We start from the raw sequence: 25,976 nt of genomic DNA, 5'->3' as shown, positions 1-25,976 counted from the left end.
GGAATAAGGCCACAGAGTCTGGTGCATTGGATGGCTAGTTAGAACCTCAATTTTAATATATAAACCCTCCATAAAATAACGTAACATCGAGTTCACAGCTGTAAGGGTGGGATAAGAAGTCTGGTTTCCTTAGGCTCTCTGGGCTGTCACATTTTCTACAATGAGTGTTGCTCTGTCCAAATTTCTTAACTAAGAAGGACTAAGAAACCATTCATTCACCATAAGAAACCCAGGATTCATCTTAGACGCAAAGGGCCACACAGGACCTCTTACAGAAAGCTGATGGCAGGAGTCGCCTCAGCAGTAAGCCCTAAGTCTGTGGTGAGAGAGCGGGCAGAGATCTGAGGCTGGGAGGCCCGGAAGAGGCCTTACAGGGCTATCACCAGCCCATTGTGCTCCCTGTTCAACCTGGGGCCAGGTGTGTTCCCCCACTCTTACTGTGACCACCCCCACCCTGCCTCCATCCAAATTAGAGACTTTGCAAATTTAGCTCTGCACAGGCACGATGGCACACCGATGTGAGAGCATCGCTTGGGAGACTGAGGCAGAGTTGCCACTAGTGTGACGCCCACCTGGGCTAGATGTCGAGGTCCAGGTGTGCCTGGGCTACAGAGAGACCTTGTCTCAAAAAAGCAAAACATGAAATGAGTTCAGCGGACAGGAAGCCAGATGCTGGGTAAGTACGCGCTGCCACCCCTCGGGCAGCTCGGAGCTGGGAGCACACATGTCCTCACGTTTCTCAAGATGTGCACGTGAACACGGTCCAGCAGTTCACACCTGAACCCCTCCTTTTCGTGCTTTAGGGCACAGCTGAGGAAAGGAAGGAACGTCCTGAATGGAAATCTGCAGGTAAGATCAGAGCGTGGCATCAGTGGTTCCCAGCTCACTTAATAAGTCTTCAGCATGGTCAGCTTCTTGATCCTATCAAACTATTCTATAGCTTACTATGTAATTAGAATAAAATCATGTGTACCTAGAGGACCAGAGAATGCTGAAGAATTCAACCTACTTTCAAATTACCATTTTCTGCACCTGAAAAATGACGGAGCCTAAAGTGCGGTGTCCTTGTTACTTTAGTATGAGATTGTCGTTAACTACACCAATAGGACTATCCCCTTCGCAGTGCATTAGTGCTGGTGGTGACTGTAACTGCTTATCTGATGGTGGCAAGTGCTGCGATCTTAGCTGATCGTGGGGAACTGGGTACTCTGTGTAACCGTGTTTGTTAGCTCACCATTTTTCACATGTTGACTAGTAACTTTCCAGTACTGTCAAGTCAAGAACTTTCATATCCACTGTGACATTATTTTTTCTATCAGTGTTTTATAATATATAAACATCTACATACACATATGCATATTTTAAAGGCAGAGTCTCACTATGTAGCCATGGCTAGCCTGGAACTCGCTATGTAGACTTGGCAGTCCCCTGGCTCACACAGATCTTTCTGCCTCCACCTCTGCCTCTGGGTAATTATAGGTGTGAGCTACCATGCCTGGACTTTTTTTTTACTTCAAGGTTAAGGAAAATGTTTATTGAACATATCTTAATTCTAGACGGTTGTATATTTTTATATTGTTATCATTCTGAACCAGTAGATCCATAGTGTCTATATATTCCGGGACACCAGGACTCAGTGCCCTGGAAGACTTGGGAAGTGCTGTTAGAATGTATTTATATTAGCTTATAAGATGCATTAGAGTTGCTTGCTGTTCCTTTAGACTTCACACCAAAGATGGGAAAGGAGTTTTTAAATAAACTTGTGTGTATATAATTTTAATCACTATCTCTACTGTTTTCTTTACTTCAAGTGCAAATATATGGAAATATGCAAATGAACACTTTAAAAATAGCCTAGAATAAAACCAGCATAATATATATATATTGGTTTTGAGACAGGGTTTCTCTGTATAGCCCTGGCTGTCCTGGAACTCACTCTGTAGACCAGGCTGGCCTCAAACTCAGAAATCCGCCTGCCTCTGCCTCCCAAGTGCTGGGATTAAAGGCGTGCACCACCACTGCCCGGCCCAGTACATTACCAAAGGCAATAAGGATGGTAACCGCTCATATCATTTTCTGGTTCTGCATCCAGGACTACATTAATGGCTGATTTCCCTGGCCCTGCTTCTCCTTTGTCTCCTCCACAGGTTAATTCTGCACACTCTGTAATGTTTTCTTTTTATAAAAACTTTTTAGATGTATTTAATTTTTTGCCTGCATGTATGAGTATGTGCCTGGTATAGATGGAAGATCTGATGGAATTAGGATTATGGATAGCTGTGACTCACACAGAGGTGCTGGAAATAAAACCCAGGTCCTCTGCAAGAGCAATAATGGCTCTAAACCGTTGAGCCATCTCTCTAGACTTGTAGAATGTTTGCTTAAACCTAACCCAAACCATGGCCACTTCTGGTGGCTAATATTCTTGTCTCTAATATTTACCTAAATCTCATAATTAAAAAGTTTACACAAATTCAAATAAATTGCTTTATTTAAGTGTGTGTGTGTGTGTGTGTGTGTGTGTGTGTGTGTGTTGCCTGAGGAGGCCAGAAGAGGGTGTTAGGTCCCCTATAACACTCCTGGAGTGACAGGAGGTTGTGAGTCATTTGATGTGGTTGCTGGGAAATGAACTCTAGTTCTCTGGATGAATAGCAAGTGTTCTTAATCACTGAGCCATCTTTCTGGCCCCCAGGAATGTTAGTTTTAATTCATAAGCTTCATGCAAAAGTGAGGACAGACAGGGTTCTCCTTTTCAGAGCACAATAGTATCCCTTCCCTAAGCACGGTCCTCTTAAGGGACAGCCTCAATTCTAAGCAGTCAGAAGCAACCACAAGAAAGCGTATCTCCCAGATTAGAACCAACCAACGTAACAAAACTACAGGACAGCCTCGCTACTTAAACAAGACAAAGAACTTTCTTGGAGGTACACATGGCCACACCCTAAAGTGTCTGTAATGGGTCCAAAGTACAGTTCCTTCCTCTTCCTGATTCTGCCTCACCCATAATGAGCAGAGGTTGCCGCGGCTAAAATGTAATCAATGCAGAGCAATCGGGAAACCATCCTTCCACATCCTCTGCTGGACACAAGGAAAACGCCATGATCAACAGCTGACCTTAAGCTACAGTGACAGCAGATATAGACCCTTTCACCCCTCCATGAAATGGCCAACTTGAAATGACCCTTTCCCACCTATACCCCTATGTGAAACCTTTTTTAAAAAATAGGTACAGGCCTGTGCCACCCCCTTACCAACACTGGGCAAAATCAGGGGCTGCAGAGATGGCTCAGTGGATGAAGGTGCTTGCAACCAAGCCTGAAGACCCGAGTTCAATCTCCAGGGCCCACATGGCAAAAGGAGAAAACCAGCTCGTGTGAGTTGCCCTCTGACGTGTGTCATATGGACTGACTGGCATGTGGACACATACATACACAGAAAATAGATTTTATTAATGTACTAAAATGTGTCTACAGATATTTCATTGGTCGACTAGTGAACTGGCCTGTGTTCTAAAATGCAAGGTTTTTATTACCTACAGATTTTGATACCAGTTATCATATTGATATTAAACAAAATCAAGTCATCCATAAAATAAGTTTATATATACATCAAGCAAGTATTTCACACCCATCAGTATGTATTTTCCTAGTAATTACTCTCTAAATAAAATTCCTAGCATCACATACATGTTTATTACACTAACAAAAGTCTATTTTAATTACAAATGTGTTATAACAAAGAAGTAGAAAGTCTTTACCTGTTTTTAAACCCAGTCTCACCCTCTGTAATCATCTGTGAATCTGTTCCAGGCCTTTGCCTATGTGCAATATTTTTCTGTCTCTTTTAGAGTGATGACTTACACTTTCTTCTACACCAATTTTCTGACATAAAAGATTTCTATTTCTTTACATATGTATGTATATATATTTGCATTAAAGCTCCCCATAATAATTTTTATACCATATAACAAATCACTACAGATATGTAAGTAAGTTCACAGTCCTGTAGATCAGAAGTCTGGGTAGGACTGACCACACTCTGCCTAAGGTCTAAAGAGGATAAAAAAGCGAGGTGAGACTGAGGGCCTGTATCCACCCAGGGTAACTCGGCTGCTGGCAGAATACATTTCCTCGCAGTTACAGAACTTTGTTTTTGTCTTTGTTGCTTTACTAGCTGTGACCAAGGAAACTCACTCAGCCACTAAAGGCCACCAACATTCCATGTCCCGTGGTCCCTGCCATCCTTCCCACCCTTCTCATCCCCCAGGCATGCACACGAGTTTACGTGCAGCGCACGTGTGCTGATGCCTGAGGCCTGAGACTGGAATTACTGGTGAGCCACCACGTGGGAGCTAGGAACCAAACCAGGGACTTCTGGAAACGCAGCAAATGCTCTGAACAACTGAGCCATCTGTCTGTCCTCTGAATTCCTTTCAAAGGGGCTGGTGTTGTTAGAAGAGACCCACCTGACTAATAGCTCTTTTGGCTGCATTAAAGTTGTTGTGGTGAACCAGAGGGACTCGACTCTCCCTAGGACACAGGAGCAAAGAGTTGGGCACTGGAAACGCTGAGAATCTTATGTTTATATTGGGCTCTCATCAAGTCTTTACCGTAAGCTCCCTATCATAGCTTTTCTTCTCTACCTTTTGTTTTCCATGTAAGTATGAGCCAATCAGGCTTTTGGATAGCATCCGATCCACTCTTCCCTTATACCTGTCAGCCTGAACCGTAGGGGCAGCCCGGGTGATCTGGACACCCTGCCGTCATTTTGACAACATTCCTGGGGCATGGACCACTGCAAATGAAGTCCTGACTCCTCCTTCAAAGGCCTCACCAAGTCACCACCACCGTACCAGACCACCAGAGAAGCCTGGGAGGGGAACGCCCCGGCAAAGCAAGCCTTAGTGAACTACAGATAACCCCAAATATTCTCCCTCCTAGGAGGAGAGAGCTTCCTGACTAGGAGGCCAGTGATTGGTGCCATTAGTGCTTCATTTGCATGCCCCACCCATGCCGGGCCTCACATTTCACTCCAGGCTGTTTTGTTTTGTTTTGTTTTGTTTTGTTTTGTTTTGTTTTGTTTTGAGTCAGCAAGGAGTCACCCTCCCTTGCTGCCCTAGATATTACAACATTCTACCCCCAAAAAAGGCTTTCTGTGGAACGATGTTTCTTCTTGCCTGCTTGTGACTGTTCTCCTAAATAGCGCAGGCCAACACCATGCAGGTGAGCAGCAGAGGCAACGGCTGAGACAGGGGTCACCCTGGGCAAAGACGGTAGATACAAAAAAGGGCAGTAAAGTATAAAACAGACAAGTGGTAGAGTCTAGACTGCCAAAGGCAGGGTGATAAGAGACAAAAGGCTGTAGCCGCTGGAAGGCTCCGAGGAGCTACAAAGTCTTAAAAGTCAAAGATCCAGAACTGGTGGCTAAGGGTGTCCCTAAAGGTCCCAACAATCAAAGCCAAGCGCTGGTACGTTAGCTGAAATGTTAGCTGGTACGGCCTGATGCTAATAACTACTACGTGCATATGGCTGGGATTTCAGTGGTTCCCAAGAGCTAGCCGCTGGCCATTGTCATGCCTCAAACCTGAAAGCCAATAGTTTCAATGTTTAGAGCTACTATTTTCTGAGTCTGTCAGCTCAGTCCATAAGCCTTCATCCTTCATCTGAGAAGAGATAAGAGACCTGAGCCTCTCACTAGGAACCAAGGGACCAGGAACCTTCGCTAGGCACGGCCATCAGCACATTTCCTCATCTTATTCTAGGTCCTGCTCGTCATCCATCACCTCTGCATCACACCCTAGAGGCTACGGTCAAGAAGCTCAAAGGTCCCCTACCCACTGCACTAGAAAATCACAAGGTCCCTTCAAATCATAAGATTGAAGACATTTAATAAATATATTTTAAAAATAAAATTTAATGTACTGGAAAGGAATAGATTGGTCTGAATAAAAGGATGCCGGAGCAAATAGGAATATAACATACACACATCTATCTATCTATCTATCTATCTATCTATCTATCTATCTATCTATCTATCATTTATTTAAGTCAAGGTCTCATGTAGTTTAGGCCAGCCTCAAATACACTGTGTAGCCAAGGATGATTTAGAATTTCTGATGCTGGGGTTATAGATGTGTACCATAGCACTAGGATTATCCAGTGCTAGGGATCAAACCCATGGCTCTGTACAACTCTAAAAACTGAGTTGTATCTCATAGCCCCAAGAGGTGGGGGTGGGGGGGTGCGTGCATGCGTGTGTGTGTGTGTGTGTGTGTGTGTGTGTGTGTACCAATTGTCTGGTCACAGGTTGAATATCTGGGAGAGAATGAAGCATAAACCGTGCAGGTGAAGTTTACTGCCACTTGAGTGACTGGTCATATCTCAGGAGAGGCCAGACCCACCAAACTCTGAACCAATGACAATCTCCATAGTACAAACTTCAGCCCAATACTAGCTACAGAGTCAGAGGAGGTAAAGAGGCATGAAGGAGACCAAGCCTTTACAGGCATCCTGCCTAAGGTTCCTTATAGGAAATTACAACTAAGGGACACAAACAGGGGATTAGGAAGGCGGGCCTCTTAATGAAGAGGGGCTCAGAGGGTAGACTTCCAGGTAAGACAGCCCATCCCTACAGGAAGTGAGAATAAAGAGAGAAGAGGAAAAAAAGGGAGGAGGGGGAGAGATAAAGAAAGGGATAGAAGGAGAGAAAGAAAGTGGAAGAATATGGTCTTAGGGTTTCTACTGATGTAAAGAGGCACCGTGACCTTGGCAACCATGACCTTGGCAACTCTTACAAAGGAAAACAGTCAGTTGGGAGTAGCTTACAGTTCAGAGATGTGGTCCATTATCATCATGGCAGATAGAATGTTGTCGTACAGGCAGATACAATCCTGAAGAAGTATCAGAGTTCTACACCCGGATGAGCAGGCCGTAAGAAGAGAGACACTGGGCCTGAACTGAGCACTGGAGACACCAAAGCCCATGCCCCATGGTACACTTTCTCCAGTAAGGTCACACCCACTCCAACAAGGCTACACCTCCTAATCCCTGACAAGCAGTGCCACCCCCCACCCCAAATGACCAAACATTCAAATATATAAGCCCATGGGTATCATGCCTATTCAAATCACCAACACCTGGTATACAGTAGGTGGTAAACATATACTACACAAAAACAGTACATAGTGAATACCATTAGAGCCACCAGTGTTTACCTCTAGTCAGAGCTGCCGGTGAGCAAAACCAAGAAAAACTACTAATGCCAAGCTATGCTGGCACTAGATCCAGATAGATCCAGAGAGGGGCAGTGGACAGGGGGTAACAGGAGTTCCCAGGAGTAAAGCTGGAGTAAGTGGTAAAGAATTGAGACTTTAAAAGAAACTTTAAAAGGCTTAAAATCTTTGCTGGAATTATTCTTCTTGAAGCAACTCTAACTTTAACAGTAGCAAACCTACGAGCTGTCCAAAGACTCGTTCTCAATAAAACAAGGCGATTGTGCCCATTCGTGTGAGCCTGCTGAAAGAGCACATTGACAGTTATGAATGACACAAAGGAATGTGACATTCAGATGGTCCTAAGTATGAAACCCTTCGTCACACACAGTGGCTACTCTATGCTGAGGTTAGCCGAGGGGAAAACGTGCCCCCTGTCACCTCTGTGAAAATTGTTCCCTATCAAGCATGCTTTGTCCTGCAAGCCACTCAACCCTACTCTGCAGAGAAATCGGACTATTCTCCACTCAGGGAACCAACATGCAAAGCGATTTGAACTAAAATCTGGAGATCTTTTTTTTCCCCCTTCTGTGTCTAAAGCAGTGAATTTCACTGTTTACCTCGGGGTATAAACCAAGGTTTCTACGTTCAGAACTGAGCCAATCCAGTCCTCAGACACACCCAACAAGAATGAATAGTTGACAAATTAGTTGCCAATACTTCAAAATCTTTCTTTTGTAGGCCTTAAAGTTTCTGGTCAGGTACAAGTTCAGCACATGAAAGCTCACTGAGGTGAAGTGCCTTGCTCCAGATCTGCGCGTTTTAGATGCGGTGCTAAGATCCAAGCAAGAATTCCTGCTATATCTTGCCTGCCTGCTGTTTTCCACTACAGACTGTCTCTGCTCAACAGAGTTAATGTTCAAAGACACTGCTTTGACCATTTCTAGAATTTTCTTTTTGCTTAAACAAACAAATAAAAAAGCAAAGTAGGAGGCCTGGGGAGATGGCTCAGCAATTAAGGGCACTTGTAGTCTTGCAGAGGACCTGAGTTAAATTCCCAGCACCCACATGGTGGCTTACCACTGCGCTATCTCCCAGGTGCTCATATGGTACACATTCATACACATAAATCTTTAAAAAGGTAGAGTAATAATAATCTATATCAAAGGAAATTTCATTTTATAAAAATCCTACTTAAATAAACCAACAGAAAGTGTACTTCAGTTAGCTAAAATTATAAACTAGAAAATGTATTTTAATGGTCAAACTATGAGACGCAGTAATCTAATTTCCAGAATCACAGGAGCTATTCTGAATAGTTCAATAGTTTATATAGCTATTTGAAAATAACATTATATCCTTAAAACTGATTAACTTTAAAATAATTTAAAAGAAACAAGCTTTAGACATTTAAAGACATGGACTGAATTTCTTTGTTTATACTCCCCAGACTACACTCACACACGCATGCATGTGCATAAAGAAAGAAACAAATCTTGAAAACAAAAAAATCCAAGTAGCGCTATGTACACGTCTAGCCCCAGTGCTGGGGGTGGGCGGACAGTTGGCTGACCCAGTCCAGCTGAATCAGTGAGTTCCAAGTTCAGTGAGGGACCCTGAACCAGAACACAAGTGGGTAGACCACACAGGGAGACACTTAACACGGATCCCTGGCCCCCACAGGTGCACATACATGACAATATATAATCGCACTACACAGACACACACACACAAGTCAGTCCTCACACAGGAAAGCATTTACTTATCACGGAGTAAAGGGTCAGAGCCCCAGAGTGTGGTGTTTCTAGGGCTCTCAGGCAGCAGTCTCCTGGAGGGTCCATCTGAAGTTTCATGTCATTCAGCTGCAAGAATGTACTCTGGAGCATGACTTTAGAAGAAAGCAGAAGTGGGAGGCAGAGGCAGGCGGATTTCTGAGTTCAAGGCCAGCCTGATCTACAGAGTGAGTTCCAGGACAGCTAGAACTACACAGAGAAACCCTGTCTCAAAAAACAAACAAACAAACAAACAAACAAACAAACAGCAGAAGTAAAAGGCCAAACACACAGCCTGAGGCCACCTGCTTGACACACTAACATCCTGTTCTCCCGTCCCTGTTAGTGATCATGAGTGCTCCCTATGGAGTCTATAGGGAGCACCAGCACCCTCTCACCTGTTGGCCTGACAAAAAGTTTTCCTGCCTGAATGGGCATCCTGGTATTTATAATGCCTTAAGGGAATCAATATAAAAACACGTTACCAGTTAGCAGGAGTGTTCACAGGTACGACGGGAATCGTCCACAGCATGCCTTAGCATGGCTAGACACTGAAAGATACCCTGAGAGAGCAAGCGTCACTCTGTCTTCAGGCTCTTACTTCCATCACCTTTCTATTTCCTCACCTTTGAGCTACAGTTTCACACGGCGCCTTACACTGGAGATGCGTAAGGTTTGCTTTCGTTTTATATATATGGGTGTTTGGCCTGCATGTGTGTCTACTCACTACATGTATGCAGTGCTGACAAAGTCAAGAAGAGGGAGTCAGATCCTCTGCAACTGAAGTGGCAGGCAGTTGTGAGCTTCCATGCGAGTGCTGGGAATTGAACCCGAGCCCTCTGGAAGAGCAGCCAGCCGTCTTAACTGCTGAGCCAGCCATCTCTCTAACTAAAGCTGCCCTATCCTTAAGTGGTATAGTTTAATCCCTTGAACCCACATGGAAGAGAGACAAAACCACTTCCTTCAAGTTGCCTACACACACACACACACACACACACAAACATACACCACATACAAACACACACAGAGAACATACACAATCCAGGAAACAGAAGATAAGAGAAAATACAGCCCAACATCTGCCTCTGGATCTAGCAGGCAAACTCCCCCAGTTCGTCGTGCTAGTCTCTTTAATTGTGTTTCAATTTTTTTTCATCAAACATACCTACCTGCTTACTCTGTGCTTACAATGATTATCAGCCTACAGAGTTTAGCTGTCAGGGGGTATTTTTCCAAACTCCAACAGCACACTGAGCCATTCATCTGACTACAGATAAGGATATTTAAACACCCACCTGGGCTGCTGATGTGTGGTTACCTGCTAAGAGCATAATTACCGGTAGTCACAGATTAGCTTCAACCATGGGGCTTGTGGGACTCTCTCAGGTTAGGAGTGGGTGGGATTCTGACAATCTGTTGACTGGATGGCTTTGGTGGGTCACTTGTATAGTCCTTGGGTGCTAGTCGCTCCAGTCTCTCCAGCACTGCATGCCCTAGGCCTTTGCCAGCTCTTGGCTGCACCACTACAGCTGCTTGGAACTGCTTCAACCTTGACCCTTTCAAATCTGTTCTCACCGGAGCTCCCACAGAAATCCATGAAAACTGCACTGAACATAGGATTCCCACCTCTGTGTTCACAGTACACACCAGCTCTCTCTTATTTTTAAACATATATAAATGTGCATGTATATACATATATGTGTTTGCATATATGATAGATAGATGATAGACAGACAGACAGACGGACGGATAGACGGATGGACAGATGGATGGATAGAACACGTAGGTATATATTTACGTGTATTGGTGTTTTGCCTGCAGTGTGTACATGACGCCAGATGTCCAGGGAACCAGAAGAGGCTGTCAGATCTCCTGGGTCTGGAGTTACAATGGTTTGTAAGCAACGGGAGCTCGACTCAGGTCCTCTGGAAGAACAGCCAGTACTTGTAACAACTGATCCATCGACCCAGCCCCAAGTGCAATACTCTTAAAGACAGAGTCCTTTAAGACCCTGGCTTCCTCTCCCTGCCTGCCTGCCACCCAACCTCCTGGATATGACTCTAGGATCCAACCATGCAGAGCAGCCAATCCAGCCACCAGGTTCCTCACTCCACTCCATTTTCCTTCCTTTGCCTCTCCCTCTCAACGGGTGCTGCCCTTTCCTGATGGCTTCCACCCACCTCTTTAAAGCTTCAGATTAAGCAGTTCTCTCAGCATATTGGTGGTTGCCAGGGGACAGGGGAAGAGAGAGTAGGAAGAGACTGCTTCATGGGTACGTGGTTTCCTTCCAGGGTGAGGGCTGTAACTACGTAGATATAGACACCTACTGATCTGATAGCACCGTAAGTGCATCAAAGTCAGTGAGTAGTTCAAAATAGACCACTCCCACTCCCCATGCCTCGGCCCCACTCTGGACCAGGAGCTGGCACTCTATCACACGCACACTCCCTCCGGGGCTAGTAGCTTCCCATCACACACCTGCCATTATCTTGACAGAGCTCCTTTAAAAAGCGGGGAGCCTCTCATCTCCCAGTGCTCAACCTAGGAGACTGAATGCTCAAGAAATATTACTTTCCTGTCACTGATAAACAGAGGCTGCAGTCGTCTCCCTCCAGGCAGCTACCAGAGGCAGATGTGGGTGAATTTTGGAGTCTAGGTTAAATAAGAGCCTAACAAGTGCTTGTATCCCTTAGGAATGAAAATACGGAGAAAACTTTTGCAGATGCAGAAATGGGAAGGCAACAGAGCCAAGCTGTTGCAGTCGATGACTGACATCTCTCAGGAGGTGACCACAGACAGGTGCGCCCATCTGGCCAAGCACCGGTTATACCTTAGCTCACTTCTGGCTCACGACTCCTTGGCAAAACACAATTATTAGCTTCCATTGTCCAGACTTAGAAACAAATGCATTTAAGTAGCTTCTCAAAGGTCAGGAAACCAAGTACCAGGAGCGGCAAGACTCAGCTCAAGCTGCCCAGGCTTCAGAGCTTGCTTCTGGAGCACCAGTGTGCTAACTCTGCCCTTCCCACTGTCCACGCACTTCCTGAAGCTATGGGCAGGCATCCTTTGGTCCACAGTAGGCCTTTGCTAAGACTGAAAAGTACCTCCTCATCCATTACCACAATTACTGCTTATATTTTACAGTGGGCTGGTTAGCTGCCTGGCTGGTTGGTTGGCTGGTTTTGATTTGTTTTTTGTTGTTTGTTTTGTAAGTGGTTATAAGCACTTCCTGCTCTTGCAGAGGACCAAGTTCCGTTCCCAGCACCTACAGTGACAGCCTGAAATAATTCCAGCTCCAGGGAAGGCATGTAATGCCTCTAATCTCCTTGGTCACCCAAGCTCACATGCACATACCCATAGACGCAGTTATAAATAATAAAAATTTAAATCTTCTTTTTAAAAAAAATCTGTCAAAAAGAGAGAAACGACTCATGAAAAGCTACCTCAGTTATGAGCCCTCTTGCTGGGAGTGGTGATTCCAGCACTTGGGAGCTAGAGGCAGAAGGATCATGAGTTCGGAGCCAGCCCGTACCATGGTTTGAGGCCAGGGTTAGCTAGATAAGACTGAGTCAAAACCCTCCATTAACCAGCAGCACTCGTTTCCTTACAGTCCCTCTTTATCTCAGGAGTGTGCCTGTTTTACTAGAAGCACCCTCATGGGCTCCCCCCGAAGGTCCACTTTCAAAACTACCCCAACCTACACTGAGTAGCCACCCACATCCACAGGGATCTTCCTCCCTCATTCCCCTCGGAAATGTCTTCACCAGGACACCAGAGGCACCGTCACCCATCTCCTATGTGATCCCAAGCCACTGACGACGACGATGATGATGACAACGACAATGACGATGACCACTTCGTGCACATGAAAGGGAAAGCCTGACTAGAAAGGAAATGTCAATCTTAGCAACTGATCAATACAGTTAACCTAAAATATGTCATCTCAAAAACACTATATGCCTTTTTGCATATGTGTGCGTGTGTGCACGCAACACACACACACACCAACATGCACACAATGTTCTAGATAACAAGCTGGGCAATTTTAGTTTGATTAGGTCCTCATGACTTACACTTCCTTAAATATCAATTGCTGAGACTGGGGTTGATGGGATACTATGCCAGTGAACACACATGTACATAAGGGGAAGACAGGGCAGAATGACACCAGACACTGCAGAATCAGAGGTGACAGCTCTAACAGAACACACTAGAGACCTGTATGCCCACGAGTTACACACTAGAGACCTGAATGCCCATGAGAGTTACACTCTATGTGAAGATAAAACAGCCAAGTCTTAATGTAACAACTGTCACAAAACTAAACACCTAAAACAGAAACTCTCAGAGGTAGGAGGGAAGGAGACAGAGACCCAGCTGCAGTGAGAGACAGGACACAAGCCCTTCCCTCTCAAGGCTGTGACTGGCCAAGCAGCAAAAACAAAGACGTAGCACTCCTCTGTGTAGCACTCTTCTGCTTGATTCAAAGGAAACCAGAGGAGGAAACCAAAGAGCTCAAACAAGGAATCAGTAAACATCACGAAGCCAGAGACAAGGAGACACGCTTGTACAGCCCACTGACAGACTTCATTTAAAGCAATACTTCTATCAAGTTGGCAGAGATCCTTAACTTCTTCGTCAGCAGAAGGGTACAGGGATGCAGCTTCATACCTCACTGAGAGACAGGAACAGGTTTGGAGAGCTCCTGTACGAAGCCCTTCCTTGCCCTTACACAACTCCCCAGATTTACATTTTTGTTCTGCCTTTCTTGAGACCGGTGTCTCCATGTAGCCTTGGCTACATAGCTCTGTAGACCAGGCTGGCCTGAAACTCATAGAGCTTGACCTGCTTCTGTGCTGGAATTAAAGGTGTGTGTGCGCCACCGCACCCATTGCTAAATTTTAAATTATATCCGTTCAGAATGGCCAGTAGCCTGAGTTTCTGAGCCAAGTTACCAAACTCGCTATTAGCTACTAGCTATAAACCACAGGCAGGTAAAGTATTTAACTTCATCTGAAATGAAAGCAATAGGACTATTTGTCAGGACTGCCGTAAGAACAGAGTGAGCATGTATCACTCAGATACACTCAGAAAGTACCAGTTATGGGTCCTGTCAGTAAGATTCCCTACTCATAAATAATATCTGTGCAAACGATTCATGACCAATCAGGGTGCTCATTTTAGGTGCTCAAATCATTTCGATACGAATTGATACTAATAGCTTTTTAAAAATATCTTCTCATAGGTATCTGCTTTCTGAGTGTGCACATGTGCTCATGTGTGTAATAGGACAGGTCATGTGTGAAGGTCAGAGGAGACTCTGAGGACTTGTTCTCTCCTTACCCTATGTGCATGTGGGGAGTGGAACTCAGGTCGTCAAACTCAGGGACAAGAACTTTTACCCCCTGAGCATTTTGCCAGGCCATGGACAACTTCCAGGTACAAAGTTTATTTGAATAGAATATGACTCAAAAATCATTACTGTTATCAAAAGGGATCATATGCTAATTAGCTAACCCTAAGGGAGTTTGGCATTTCTCAAACAGACAGAGCCTCCATTAATGGTGCTGTGAATGGACTCCTACCCAGCTGTTTATCTTCAACTATATTTTGTTTTCTACAATAAACATGCATGATCTTTTGGGAAGGAAAGCCTGTCTCCCAGGCAGAAGCTTCCTGATACTGAGGATAGAACCTAGGACCTCACATAGGCTCAGCCTGGGCTCTACCAGAGAACGGCGTTCCCAGCTGTGGAAGGTTTTTAAACCACACACATTCTTTTATCTTAATAGGTTCTATCTTAATAGTCCTAGCTTTCTTTCCCTGGAGGGTCTATGCTGGGTCAGGCTGGTTTACACAATCACAGGCCACTTTGCCAGGGCCCTTGGTCACACTATCATCTCTTTGGAGCACTCTGTTGGAGATGTCACCATTTGAAGATACCCCCTTGGAAGTATCAACAAAACCACCCAATTTATTTGCAGTGGTTGGTTTTGGGGTTGGTTTGTTTTTTGTTTGTTTGGATGAAAGAAACGCATATAGAGTTTAGCTACGGGACAGCTATATAAGAACGGCCATTGTGTTACCATTTGGGGGAAGGGCAAGGCCGTCTGAGTCAACCATCCCTGCTCCTGCTTCTGATTTCAGAGTCATTTCTGAAATGAGCCATCTGTTCTGGGGGCAAGTTCTCTAAAGAAATCACTTATGAGAGCCTATCTCCCATGACTGTTCATGCCTGTGGGAACTTCAGCACCCTTAGGTGGCAAGGCAAATACTTGCCTAACTCAGGGGACAGACAGTGAAGGATTCCAGTGATAGAGTCAGACAGTGTATGAGTGCTGTAATGTTCTATCTAGTCTTCTTAGCTCTCTTTTTCCCAAGACTCCGCCATAAGTTCAGCATGGCTGATAACTCTGCTTACTCTTAGTTCTGTCTAAGAAAGGGGAGAGGAAGAGATGAAGCTGTTATTTCTCTACTGTAATTATTTCTGAGAATAATTCCATGAGCTCCATTGCCCTGCCAAGATTTCTCCAAATAATGCTTTAAACTTGTCAAGTAATTCAAAATTTTAATTGAAGTTTTTTTTAAAGAAAAAAACTCCTAATGCCCGAAGGCACTCTCCCACCACCTCACTGCCTCTCGAATTCTTAAATGCTGATAGTTTGCTTCGTCTACACTACAACACCAGAACCGCTTTCCAAATCTGCTGCCCCTTCAGTGGGCTGCTTAACCACACGTACATAGGCACGCACGCACGCACAGTACCTGTTCTTCTGCCTCAGAAGGCCACCCTAGCTGTTACTCTCCCGATCTTTCCTCTGAGCTCACCTTACACATCTGGGCACCTACAGAAACATACAAACTCCTTGATCGTAGACTGTGTGTGACAGAGTGTTTGCGGGATGCGAATGTTCACGCATGCACATGTGAAAAGCCGAAGACAACCTAAGCTGACCTTCCTCAGTGGCTCCTCACCTGGTTGCTTGAAACACAAGCTAAGAGAATATAGCCCGAGGCATCTGGAAGGGTCCAGACTGAACATGACCAGCAGACTAAACTGGGCTATAGGGGTAGGACAGTGAGATAGGAGAGAGAGGGACAAGCTGACCAAATAGTCAAGGGTGCCTGGCCAAAATGGCTGAGCCATATAGGGAAGAAAAGCTGGAGGAGGGGAAGCTGAAGTCCAACCCCTGAGAGGGAGAGGTTTAGGGGAGGGAATGGGGCAAGAAGTGCTGGGAGGAGCAACAGGTAAGGAGTGAGGCTTGTCCTGGGTTTCTTTGAAACATAACATTTAGGACTTTGAAACGTAACATTTAGGACATTAGCTAAATTCAATAAGACCACTGAATCCTGTCTTAACTCTATTCCCTCTCAGCTCCCCAGGACATTCTGAGTAAATCCCTGTCTTCCTATCATTTCATCTGTCAGTGCTCTTCTAAATATTCTCCAAGAGATGTCCCATCGCCACCTCTGTCACACGGGAATCTGCTAAATAAAATTCCGTATCGTTTATAACTGCTGGTTCCGTTTCCACAATTGTCTTGGAAGCATGTATATTTTACAGCTATGTATTTGGGGGCTCAAAATGTCCACCATTCCGGTCGGTTATTGGCTTCTAAACCCTTAATCTCTTGGGATCTCTCCTCCGTCTCATCCCTCTTATGAAGAAACTGGTTCGTCTAAGAGTTTCCCACAGCCAGAATCTTGGTGGCTACTTCCCGTGTTCCTCTGTCCTCTGTATTTCTAAAACCACTGGTTATGAATGTGAAGGGCTTTTGTGTTCGGGTGTGGCTTTACTCATAAGAACTCTAATGTGGGAATGACCATGAATAAATTATGTCTGTCTTTCTGTATTGAGACATTGATAGCCTCTGCGGTCACTCTGTCCAGTCTCTAAATCCATTAACTCATTCAGAACTGTAAAACTCTAAGGTGTGAGACTCACTGCCCCTCCCTCATTCATTAGCTAGAACAGAATATGTGATATACTAGCTTAGCCCTTCCTCTTCTATTGTGAGCTTTTGCTTTCAGAGATTTTGTTATGCTGAGATACAGCTCACATGGAGGAAGAACCAGAAACTGTTGGTTTCTCCAGCATCAAAGAGTGCAGCTGCACCCTAGCATCTACCAAAGGTGACTAACGATTTCAATTTTAGATCATTAGTAGACTGGGCGGGGAGGGGGGGCTAACCTTATCTTTATTGATGCTTAAAAGATCCCATCCCGGTGCGGGAGGGGAGGAGGGCCTCTTCACTGTGGTTCCAAAGTCCAATCTTTGAAAGCATTCTTCCATTCCAATCTAAAAAAGTGATTCTAGGCTTTGCTTTCTCTGCCCCTGTCTTGGAATTACCTACTTCTCCAAAGAGGGTATAATTATTAACCCATTTTTGAGCCCAATTTATGTTTTCATGGTTTCAAAACAAGATAAGGTAACTGGAAGGCTGGAGAGGCAGCTAGGGTAGTTAAGTGCTTGCCTTGCAAGCTTGGAGACCTGAATTTGAGTTTCCAAATCTATACAGAAAGCCAGGAGAGCACGTGCTTGTAACCCAGCCCCGGGAAAGTGGAAAGAGAATTGCTGGGACGTGGCGGCTAGCAGGGCTAGCTTAATTGAGTCCTAGTCTCAACAGTGGACTCCTGAAGACGACACCTAAGGTCGTCCCCTGCCCTCCACATGTATGAGCACTCACCCTCACAAGGCACCCTCACACACGTCACACACATGAATACACATGCACTCATAGATTTTTAAAATAAAATAAATAAGGTGAGCTTCAGTTTCTAACCTGATGGTTTTGAATGCATATATATATATATATATATGATATATAATAAGGCAATTAACATTTTAAACTATCACTCAAGTCTCTGGACTATGTGGGGGGAAAGACACGAAGCAGGGAGGACAACATATTGAGAAGATGCTGAAAGGAAGAGCATATACATATATGTACATATATGTATATATACATATATATATGCTATATATTATCTTTATCATATGTAAATATTATACACACATATGAATGATCTGGATAGGCTAGAAAGAATGGCTAAGAGTACTTGCTGGTCTTGTAGAAGATTTAAGTTTTTGTTTGTTTGTTTGTTTGTTTGTTTGTTTTTCCAGACAGGGTTTCTCCGTGTAGCCCTGGCTGTCCTGGAACTCACTCTGTAGACCAGGCTGGGCTGGAACTCAGAAATCCGCCTGCCTCTGCCTCCCAAGTGCTGGGATTAAAGGTGTGCGCCACCACTGCCCAGCCGAGGATGTAAGTTTGGTTCCCAACACTCATGATGTCTGGTGGCTCACACAACTATCAGCAACTCCAGCTTCATTAGATCTGATACCCTCTTCTGGCTTCTGAGAGCACCTACAATAGCATGTGCAACACACACACACACACACGCAAAATTAAAAATAAATCTTAAAAATTAAAAGAAAAAAGGAGCTTGACCAGTGTGGGGGAAAGGCAGTAAGAGTTTGAGTTTGTGGTTCAGATGTGCATCTGATTCCAGGTGAACCTGCTGCAGCCTTAATACTGTTGTTGAAGTATAAGAAGAGAACTGGGTGTGTGCACGCATGCCCATGTGTATCCAGCATCACCTGAAAGTCAGAGGATAACCTGGAATGTCATACCTGCGGAGTGACAGTCGTCCCCTCCCCCCATCCTAAGAGAGGGTCTCTCATTGGCGTACGTAGAGTTTCTAAGTAGGCTAGCATGGCTGGTCTGCACCGCCCAGGGATCTGCCCTCCCTGTCTCCCTGAATCGGGATTATAAGCACGTGTCACCACACCAGTTTTTCTCACCGGGGTTCTGGGGCTCATGTCTGTAAAGCAAGTATTCTCTCAACTGAGCCATCTCCAGTACCTCAAAATTAGAGTCTCTTCATTTGTAACCTCACTTCCAGGGCCACAGGAAATAACACAGAGAAAACAATAAGAAGTTGTCTAAACAAAGCATTAATTAAGGTAAACATTTTTAATTAAAAGGTGGGTTCTTCAATGACAATGAGTAAACTGTACTTAGTAACTTATCCTGAGTTTAGAATAAGCGAATTAGTGGAAAAATTTGCCATCTTAATTATTCACATTATCCCAAAGTCACTGCAGCATTGATATTAGCATCGTAACAAGAACATTCAAATCCTAGGGCCTAAACCATGAAGCCTTTTTTCTCAGAACCACAACTAAGACAAATACCTATTGAATCCTTTATGCTTTCTAAATTAGGAGCTAATATCCCTGGTTGGAAAAAAAAAAGTAGAGTTTGGGGTTTTTGCTTGTTTTGTTGTTGTTGTTTGTTTGTTTGTTTTTGGTTTTTAGGTTTTTCAGTGGCTCTATTTGTAACTTTAATCCTTTCGAAACATCTGGGGGCGGGGGTTGGGTATTGACTGGGACTGGTAAGATGCTTCAGAAGAGGTATAGTTGACTTACAAAATCCACAGTTGTATGCAACAAGCAGCCCAGAGAAAGAACAGCAAAAGGAGGTTTACAGTCAAGAACTTAATATAAACAGGGCTGCAACTCAGCAGCTAAGAGCACTTGATGCTCTTACAGGAGATCCAAGTTGGGATCTTAGCATATATATATATATGTATATATACACACACACACATACACACATATATGCGTGTGGGATGCGTCTAATCCCATATAGGTATATATAGATATATTCTGGCCTATACAGACACTACACCCATAAGCACAGACAACACACACACACACATGAGTAATTCTTTAAAGAGCTTAATAAATTACAACACTGAAGATAGGAGAGATTTGAAGGAGACAGTTCCGCCAGAAGCTGTTTACAGTATGTTTGCGGCACCTCTACTCCAGCTAGAAATACAGTCCCTTAAATTGATTGCTTAAATGTCCCAATCTGAACTCCCTGAGAATGAGCAAGCCTACTATTACTGTACATCAGATAACGGATATAGATCTGAGGTAGTATTGCCAGTCATTTAATGACCCCACTGGGCAGGAGTCTGAAGCTCCAATTTAGTAATTAAGAATAAATGTGTAGTTCCAGGGGATGACACCCTCACACAGACATAAATGCAGGCAAAATGTCAATACATGTAATATAAAAATAAATAAATAAGTTATTTTTAAAAAGAAAAGAGAGAAAGAGAGAAAAAATAAATTATTTAACAAAAAAAGAGAGTGAAAGAGAGAGAGAAAGAGAGAGAGAAAGAGAGAGAAAGAGAGAGAGAGAAAGAGAGAGAAGAAGAGGGAGAGAGAATGAGAAAGGCATGGTGGCTCATACCTGTTAATTCAACATTTGGGAGGCTGAAGCAGGGGGACTGCCATGAATTTGAAGCCAGCCTAGACTATATAGTGAGTTCGAGGCTAGCCTGGGATATCAAGTGAGACCTCATCTCAAAACACACAGATATAACACAGAGATTTCCAAGTTTGTAGTTAATTGACGTGGCTATTTCCAGACTTGAACAGTAGACAATCAACCTTCCGGTTCCAACTACCTGTGCACCACTGTGAGGCGCACTTACTTCCATATATACAAACCTATCCTAGTCACTGGGCTCTAAGCCCTGGGGTCTGATCTAACGCTGCTGCTGTCGATCAGAAGATATTTAAACACACTTCTCCTACATGGAGCTGTCGCTTGCCAGGGAAGGATGCTGTGTACGACACACCATCTTCAAATCCTCACACATCTACAGCTTCGGAGAGTTGCTCAGCCAGTTATACTGAGAGATAAGCAGAGACAGCTAAGGGAAAAACATATCACAGTTGCTCAGAGTAAACTATGATCATTTCCATGGAAGTTAAACGAATGTTTTAAAGCTCACATTAAGAGATTCAGAACTTGGAAGGGGGGAAGGGGAGGAAAAAGAGCCAAGCTGTAAACCCTCTTCAATTACAAGGAATAAATGTTTTAAAATAAAACTGAGCCAGGCCGAGCGGGGTGGCGCATGCGTCTAATCCCAGGGCTCAAGAGACAGAGGCAGGTGGGTCTATGAAGACAGCCTGGTCTACATAGTGTGTTCTGGACTAGCCAGGGCTACATAGTGAGATCCTGCCTAAATAAATAAATGTAATGAAACTAAGAACCACAAAAAGCATACTAAGAAATTTGGAAGGGTTGTGTTCAATATTGCTACTTAAGAAGACCAACATGAGCCGGGCGGTGGTGGCGCACGCCTTTAATCCCAGCACTTGGGAGGCAGAGGCAGGCGGATTTCTGAGTTCGAGGCCAGCCTGGTCTACAGAGTGAGTTCCAGGACAGCCAGGGCTATACAGAGAAACCCTGTCTTGAAAAACAAAACAAACAAACAAAAAAAACCTGCTGCATCCAAGAAGACCAACATGTAACATAAAGTCACAAGACCAAAGGTTAAATTGTATCTCAGCAACCACTTTCAGCATAAGGAACGCTAGGACCATGAAGAATCACAGCAAATACCTAAGAATTAATTCTTAGAGTTGTGTGAAAGGCCTCAGTTTCCTAGATGTGAAGTACATACACAAGTCAACAGTGCACAGACAGGTTAAAAAGGACAAAGTGTTCCTTGCAAAAGATGCAGGAGGTTCAGGACAACGAAAGAGAGTCAATTCACTCACAAGGGAAACACAGATCTAAAGTATCTTGAGGGTCTGTGAGACAACTCCGTGAGTAAAAGGGCTAGCCACCAAGCCTGACCTAAGCTTGATCCCCAGGATCCATAAGGAATGAGACGACTCCTGCTAGCTATCCTTTGACCTCTACATACACACTCTGACACACAGGTACCCATACACAAGCAAACACACACACAATAAATAAATAAATAAATAAATAAATAAATAAATAAATAAATGTACCAGGACACACTGTATCTTACCTATCAGACACATGTGTTGCTATTGAGAGAGAGAGAGATTGAGAGAGATGAAAGATGAGAGATGAGAGATGAGAGATGAGAGAGAGAGAGAGAAAGAGAGAGAGAGAAAGAGAGAGAGAAAGTTTGTATCTGCTGGGATGTGCTTCCTCTGGAAGTCTGGAAGGGCAGGAAGGCAAAAAACCCCAGAGGCTTCCAGGAAGGTGGCGCTAAAGGACACAGAAGAAAGACCGACAGTCTGATAGACCACTGTAAATATTTTTGTTCCTGGCAGACATTAAATCCTGGATTTATTCAAAAAGGTTGAAGGGCAAAAAGAGATAAAGAGAGAGACCTGGTCAGAAACACACACGCACACGCACACGCACACGCACACGCACACGCACGACCAAACCAAAGACAGAGTTTCTGGGCTGTATAGGCTAAAAAGCTACAGGGTCTGGTCTTCCTGTTCACTCACATTATCCTGTTGATGCTTGGCTGGTTTATCTAGCTCCTTTCATTTAAAAACCCCTACAAGGGCTGGTGAGATGGTTCAGAGGTTAAGAGCACCGACTGCTCTTCCAGAGGTTATGAGTTCAAATCCCAGCAACCACATGGTGGCTCACAACCATCTGCAATGAGATCTAAATAAAAAACCTTTAAAAAAATTAAAAAAAAAAACCCTACAAAATATATTCCGCACCTTAACAAACTGAGAAGTGTGTGTTGCTTCGGAGAGAACAGTTTTTGCACCACACATTTAACTGTTACGGTGTTATTTTAAGAAATGGCAGAATGTTCAGTTTAGTGCATACTGAAGACAAACGAAAGAGAGAGACTCATGTGTGTCAAGCCAACGTGCATACTAAAACCACCAGGAACAGCTACAACCTCGGGGCTTCCTCCAAGTGGAAACATAAATCCTTGGTGCAAACCAACCAGGGGAACTGCAGCTGCAAGTCTAGAGAAAGGCAGATCTTCTGCTAGGGACTGGGGAAGAAGCTGATCGGTAACCATGGCTACCCCCATACACTACGTTTTTCTGCCAAATATTTTTTTAAGCCAAGTAAAAGAAGACCTTTTTCCCTGTGACTTTACAAAACATATTCAGGCGTGGTCAAACATCAAAGAGCAAGCCTGCGGTCAGAATCTATTACCATTTCTTTCTCTGCCTCTCCATCTCCCACTTTGTTTATTTGCTTGGTTTTGAGTTACATTTTCATATAAGCCAGATTGGACTCCAACTCCCTACATAGCCCAGGTTGGCCTTGAATTCGTGATCCTCCTGCTTCCCCCACCCAAATGCTGGGATTACAGACAACCATCACCACACCCAGACTCCAAATCATTTTTCCAACTTTTATTTTTTAAGTCTAGTTTCTCCAGTTTCCTTGAAGGCCAACTAAACTACTACTAAAGGTAATCCTTTAGAAAGACACTGATCTGAATTCATTCAAACCCAGGCATAAATGAATTTGTATTCTCATAAAAAAAAAAAAGGTATGTAACCTCTAGCTGAAATTTGTATAAAATTATAAAGGTTCGTTTTAATGACGAACATCGGGCAATTTGCACATTTCCATTTCCTCTGTGCTTGACTCTGGAAGATTTTTAAAACAGAACTTCCTTAATAACAGAATTTTGATGAGATGGCCATTCTAACCTGCCAAATTATTCAAGTTCCAACATCTGCAGTCACGATGTTTCCCAAGATTTCTGTTCTCTCTGCCAACTTAACAGAGACGCCTTACAACTCCGCTTCTCTCCGCCCGCACACGGAGGCCAGGCTTCAGCTCGGCACCCATGTTCTGCACCCACCTGCCCCACAGGTGGGATTTATTCTGCCAACAGGACAACCACCTTCCCGACTTCGCCATCTCCAGGGTCAAACACAAGCCGGGCTTTGTCTGCCTTCGAGATCCGTATTCTCGCCCAGCCCTGGCTGAAAACCAGACTTCCCCTGTGACAGCCTCAGCGGAGGACACATAACGTCTCTCCCAACTCTGGCACGGCTGAAAGCCGCGGAGCCTGGTGGGTCCGGAGTCCGCACCGGCGGCACCGGGTGGAAGACGGGAGCCACCTGGCCCCGGGATCGCAGGCGCCGGGCGCGATGGGACAAACGAAGAGCAGGATGGCACCACGGGAAGACAGAGAGCGGGTCCCCCCCCCCGAGGAAAGGGGTGAGAATAGGGTACTCCTCGAAAAGGCCAGAGTGAGAAGGGGACGCGGGACTTCTCCGAGAAGCTCAGATCTGCGGTGAGGGGCGCAACAGAGAAGGTCCCCGGAGTCCCCGCCTCAGGAGCTGCTCACCGTGCTGGCCACCGCGGTGGGCGATGTGGGTGACGTGGGGCCGGGCGCGTCCTGCTTCCACAGTCGAGACTTGAGGCTCTTCATGGCCACGGCTCTCAAGGGTCCGGGTCCCCACCAGGTTGCGGGCTGCGAGCCGGAGCTGCTGACGCCCGGGAGCGCGGGGCCCGCCCCACCTGCCACCTGGGGCCCCGGGGGCCTCTCTCAACCCGGTTCCTCCGGCAGCCAATCGGACCCGTCGCCTGGCTGGGGTGGGGTCGGTTCTGACCAATCGGAAACCGGGAAGGGGGCGGGACTTCCCTTTTAAACTTCATAACACCCTTCCTCTCCCCTCTGGAGGAAAAGTTAGGGAACTTCAGCTATGCGGCGTGTGAGTTGTGCGGAGGCACAGCGCCGGCTCCTGGCCTGTGGTTCCTGCACACTTGGGTGGTCTAAGGTTAGAGAAATCCAGCCTAGACCGGTTCTTATCTCCCCAGGTTCCCCTCTTCCTCCCATTCGCGAGTCCTTTATAGGCTAAAATTATCTTCCTCCTCTCGGGTCCCAGCTTACCTACATACAAACAAGCTTGCAAGAGCAGCTTCCCATCCAGGATCTTCATGAGAACACGCGTACCCCAGGACCACAAGTCTCACCGCCACACACACGGGGATCTCTGGGGCCAACGAGCATGTAAGAAAAGGGAGCTGCTCTTTCAGATGGACAGTTAACAGGGTAGGGGTCACTGAGGGGAGTGCTGCTGGAGAGATAGCTTAGCAGTTATGAGCACTGGCTGTTCTTGTGGAGGACGGGGATTCGATTCTCAAGACCCACATGGAAGCTCACAAAAGTCTTTCTCCTCGGTCCCAGGAGAGGTAATGCTCTCTTCTGGCCTCCGTGGTTAAGTGTTAGTGTATTGCTGTGGAGGGAAAGATGGAACATAGTGTCGTTTCAATAAAACTTCACTTGTAGCCAAAAGTGAGAAAAGAAATTGACCAAGAGGGATTGGAAGAAGTTGGAGATAAAGATTAACTGAAATATATTGTATATGAAATTCTCAAAAGAAATGTAAAATATTATGTTTTTAAAGTGCCATGTCCTTTTTGTAGATACAACAGACATAAGTACCCAAGGCATTAGGTCACCTGACTCAGAAGTCTGAACCAAGGAAAACTATTTAAGGCTGAGATGAGGACACTGTCTGTCAAACAACACCTAATAATGTCCTGTTAACAGGAGGCTTCAAAAATCTTCCTTGGAGTGAGATTTTTCCCGGCAAAATGTTAATTCTCACATACATCGACAAGGAAAGACAAATAGCCTAAAGTTCTCACAAAGACTCTTTTTGTCTCCGAGGGCAGTTCTTCCTTCAGCTTTCCCTTAGAGTGGCTCTAGGCTTTATTGTAAAAGTGAGAAAATCTTCAGAACTCTCCTGAAGATACAGTATTCAGAGACCAATTAATCCTCAGCAGAAAGTCAGTAACAACAACAACAACAACAAAAAATAGCTAAAGATTCTCTTGGTTGGACTTAAGGAATCTTGACTCCTCCTCCCTGTGAAGATCCACAGCTGGTCTGACTCAGCTGACTGTGATCCAGCTGTTTGTGGGAGGCGGGTTCCCTTCTGTCTTCACTGCTGACAGAGAAAGCCAGCATTATCTCACGCTGGACTCCTGAGAAGTTTTCCGGCCATTGTCCCAGTTTCTAGTTCTCACGTTGGCTATCACAGCAAGTGACTAACTGATGGCTCACCTTGGTTGTCAACTTGACACACCTGGGAAGAGATGATCTCAGTTGAAGAACTACTCCTGTCATCTTAGCATGTGAGCATGTCCGTGGGACATTTTCTTGATTCCTAGTTGACACAGGAGGGCCTGGCCTATGGGTGG

The 25,976-nt window shown here is 44.9% G+C and overlaps 1 protein-coding gene across 1 annotated transcript in view; it reads right to left on the bottom strand.

The window, feature by feature from the left end:
• The window catches only part of Uaca (uveal autoantigen with coiled-coil domains and ankyrin repeats), an 89,287-nt gene extending 65,089 nt beyond the window's left edge, over positions 1-24,198 (bottom strand). Inside the window, exon 1 of the mRNA XM_028774582.1 lies at positions 24,115-24,198. Within this exon, the coding sequence (XP_028630415.1) occupies positions 24,115-24,198 (84 nt within the window). The remainder of the gene's footprint in view (positions 1-24,114) is intronic.
• Positions 24,199-25,976: the final 1,778 nt, after the last annotated feature.

This window comes from Grammomys surdaster, unplaced genomic scaffold (assembly GCF_004785775.1).
Source record: "Grammomys surdaster isolate TR1022 unplaced genomic scaffold, NIH_TR_1.0 241, whole genome shotgun sequence".
Classification (NCBI taxonomy): Eukaryota; Metazoa; Chordata; class Mammalia; order Rodentia; family Muridae; genus Grammomys; species Grammomys surdaster.
The sequence above is the reverse complement of the archived record's forward strand: the minus strand, read 5'-3'. Positions and strand labels throughout refer to the sequence as shown.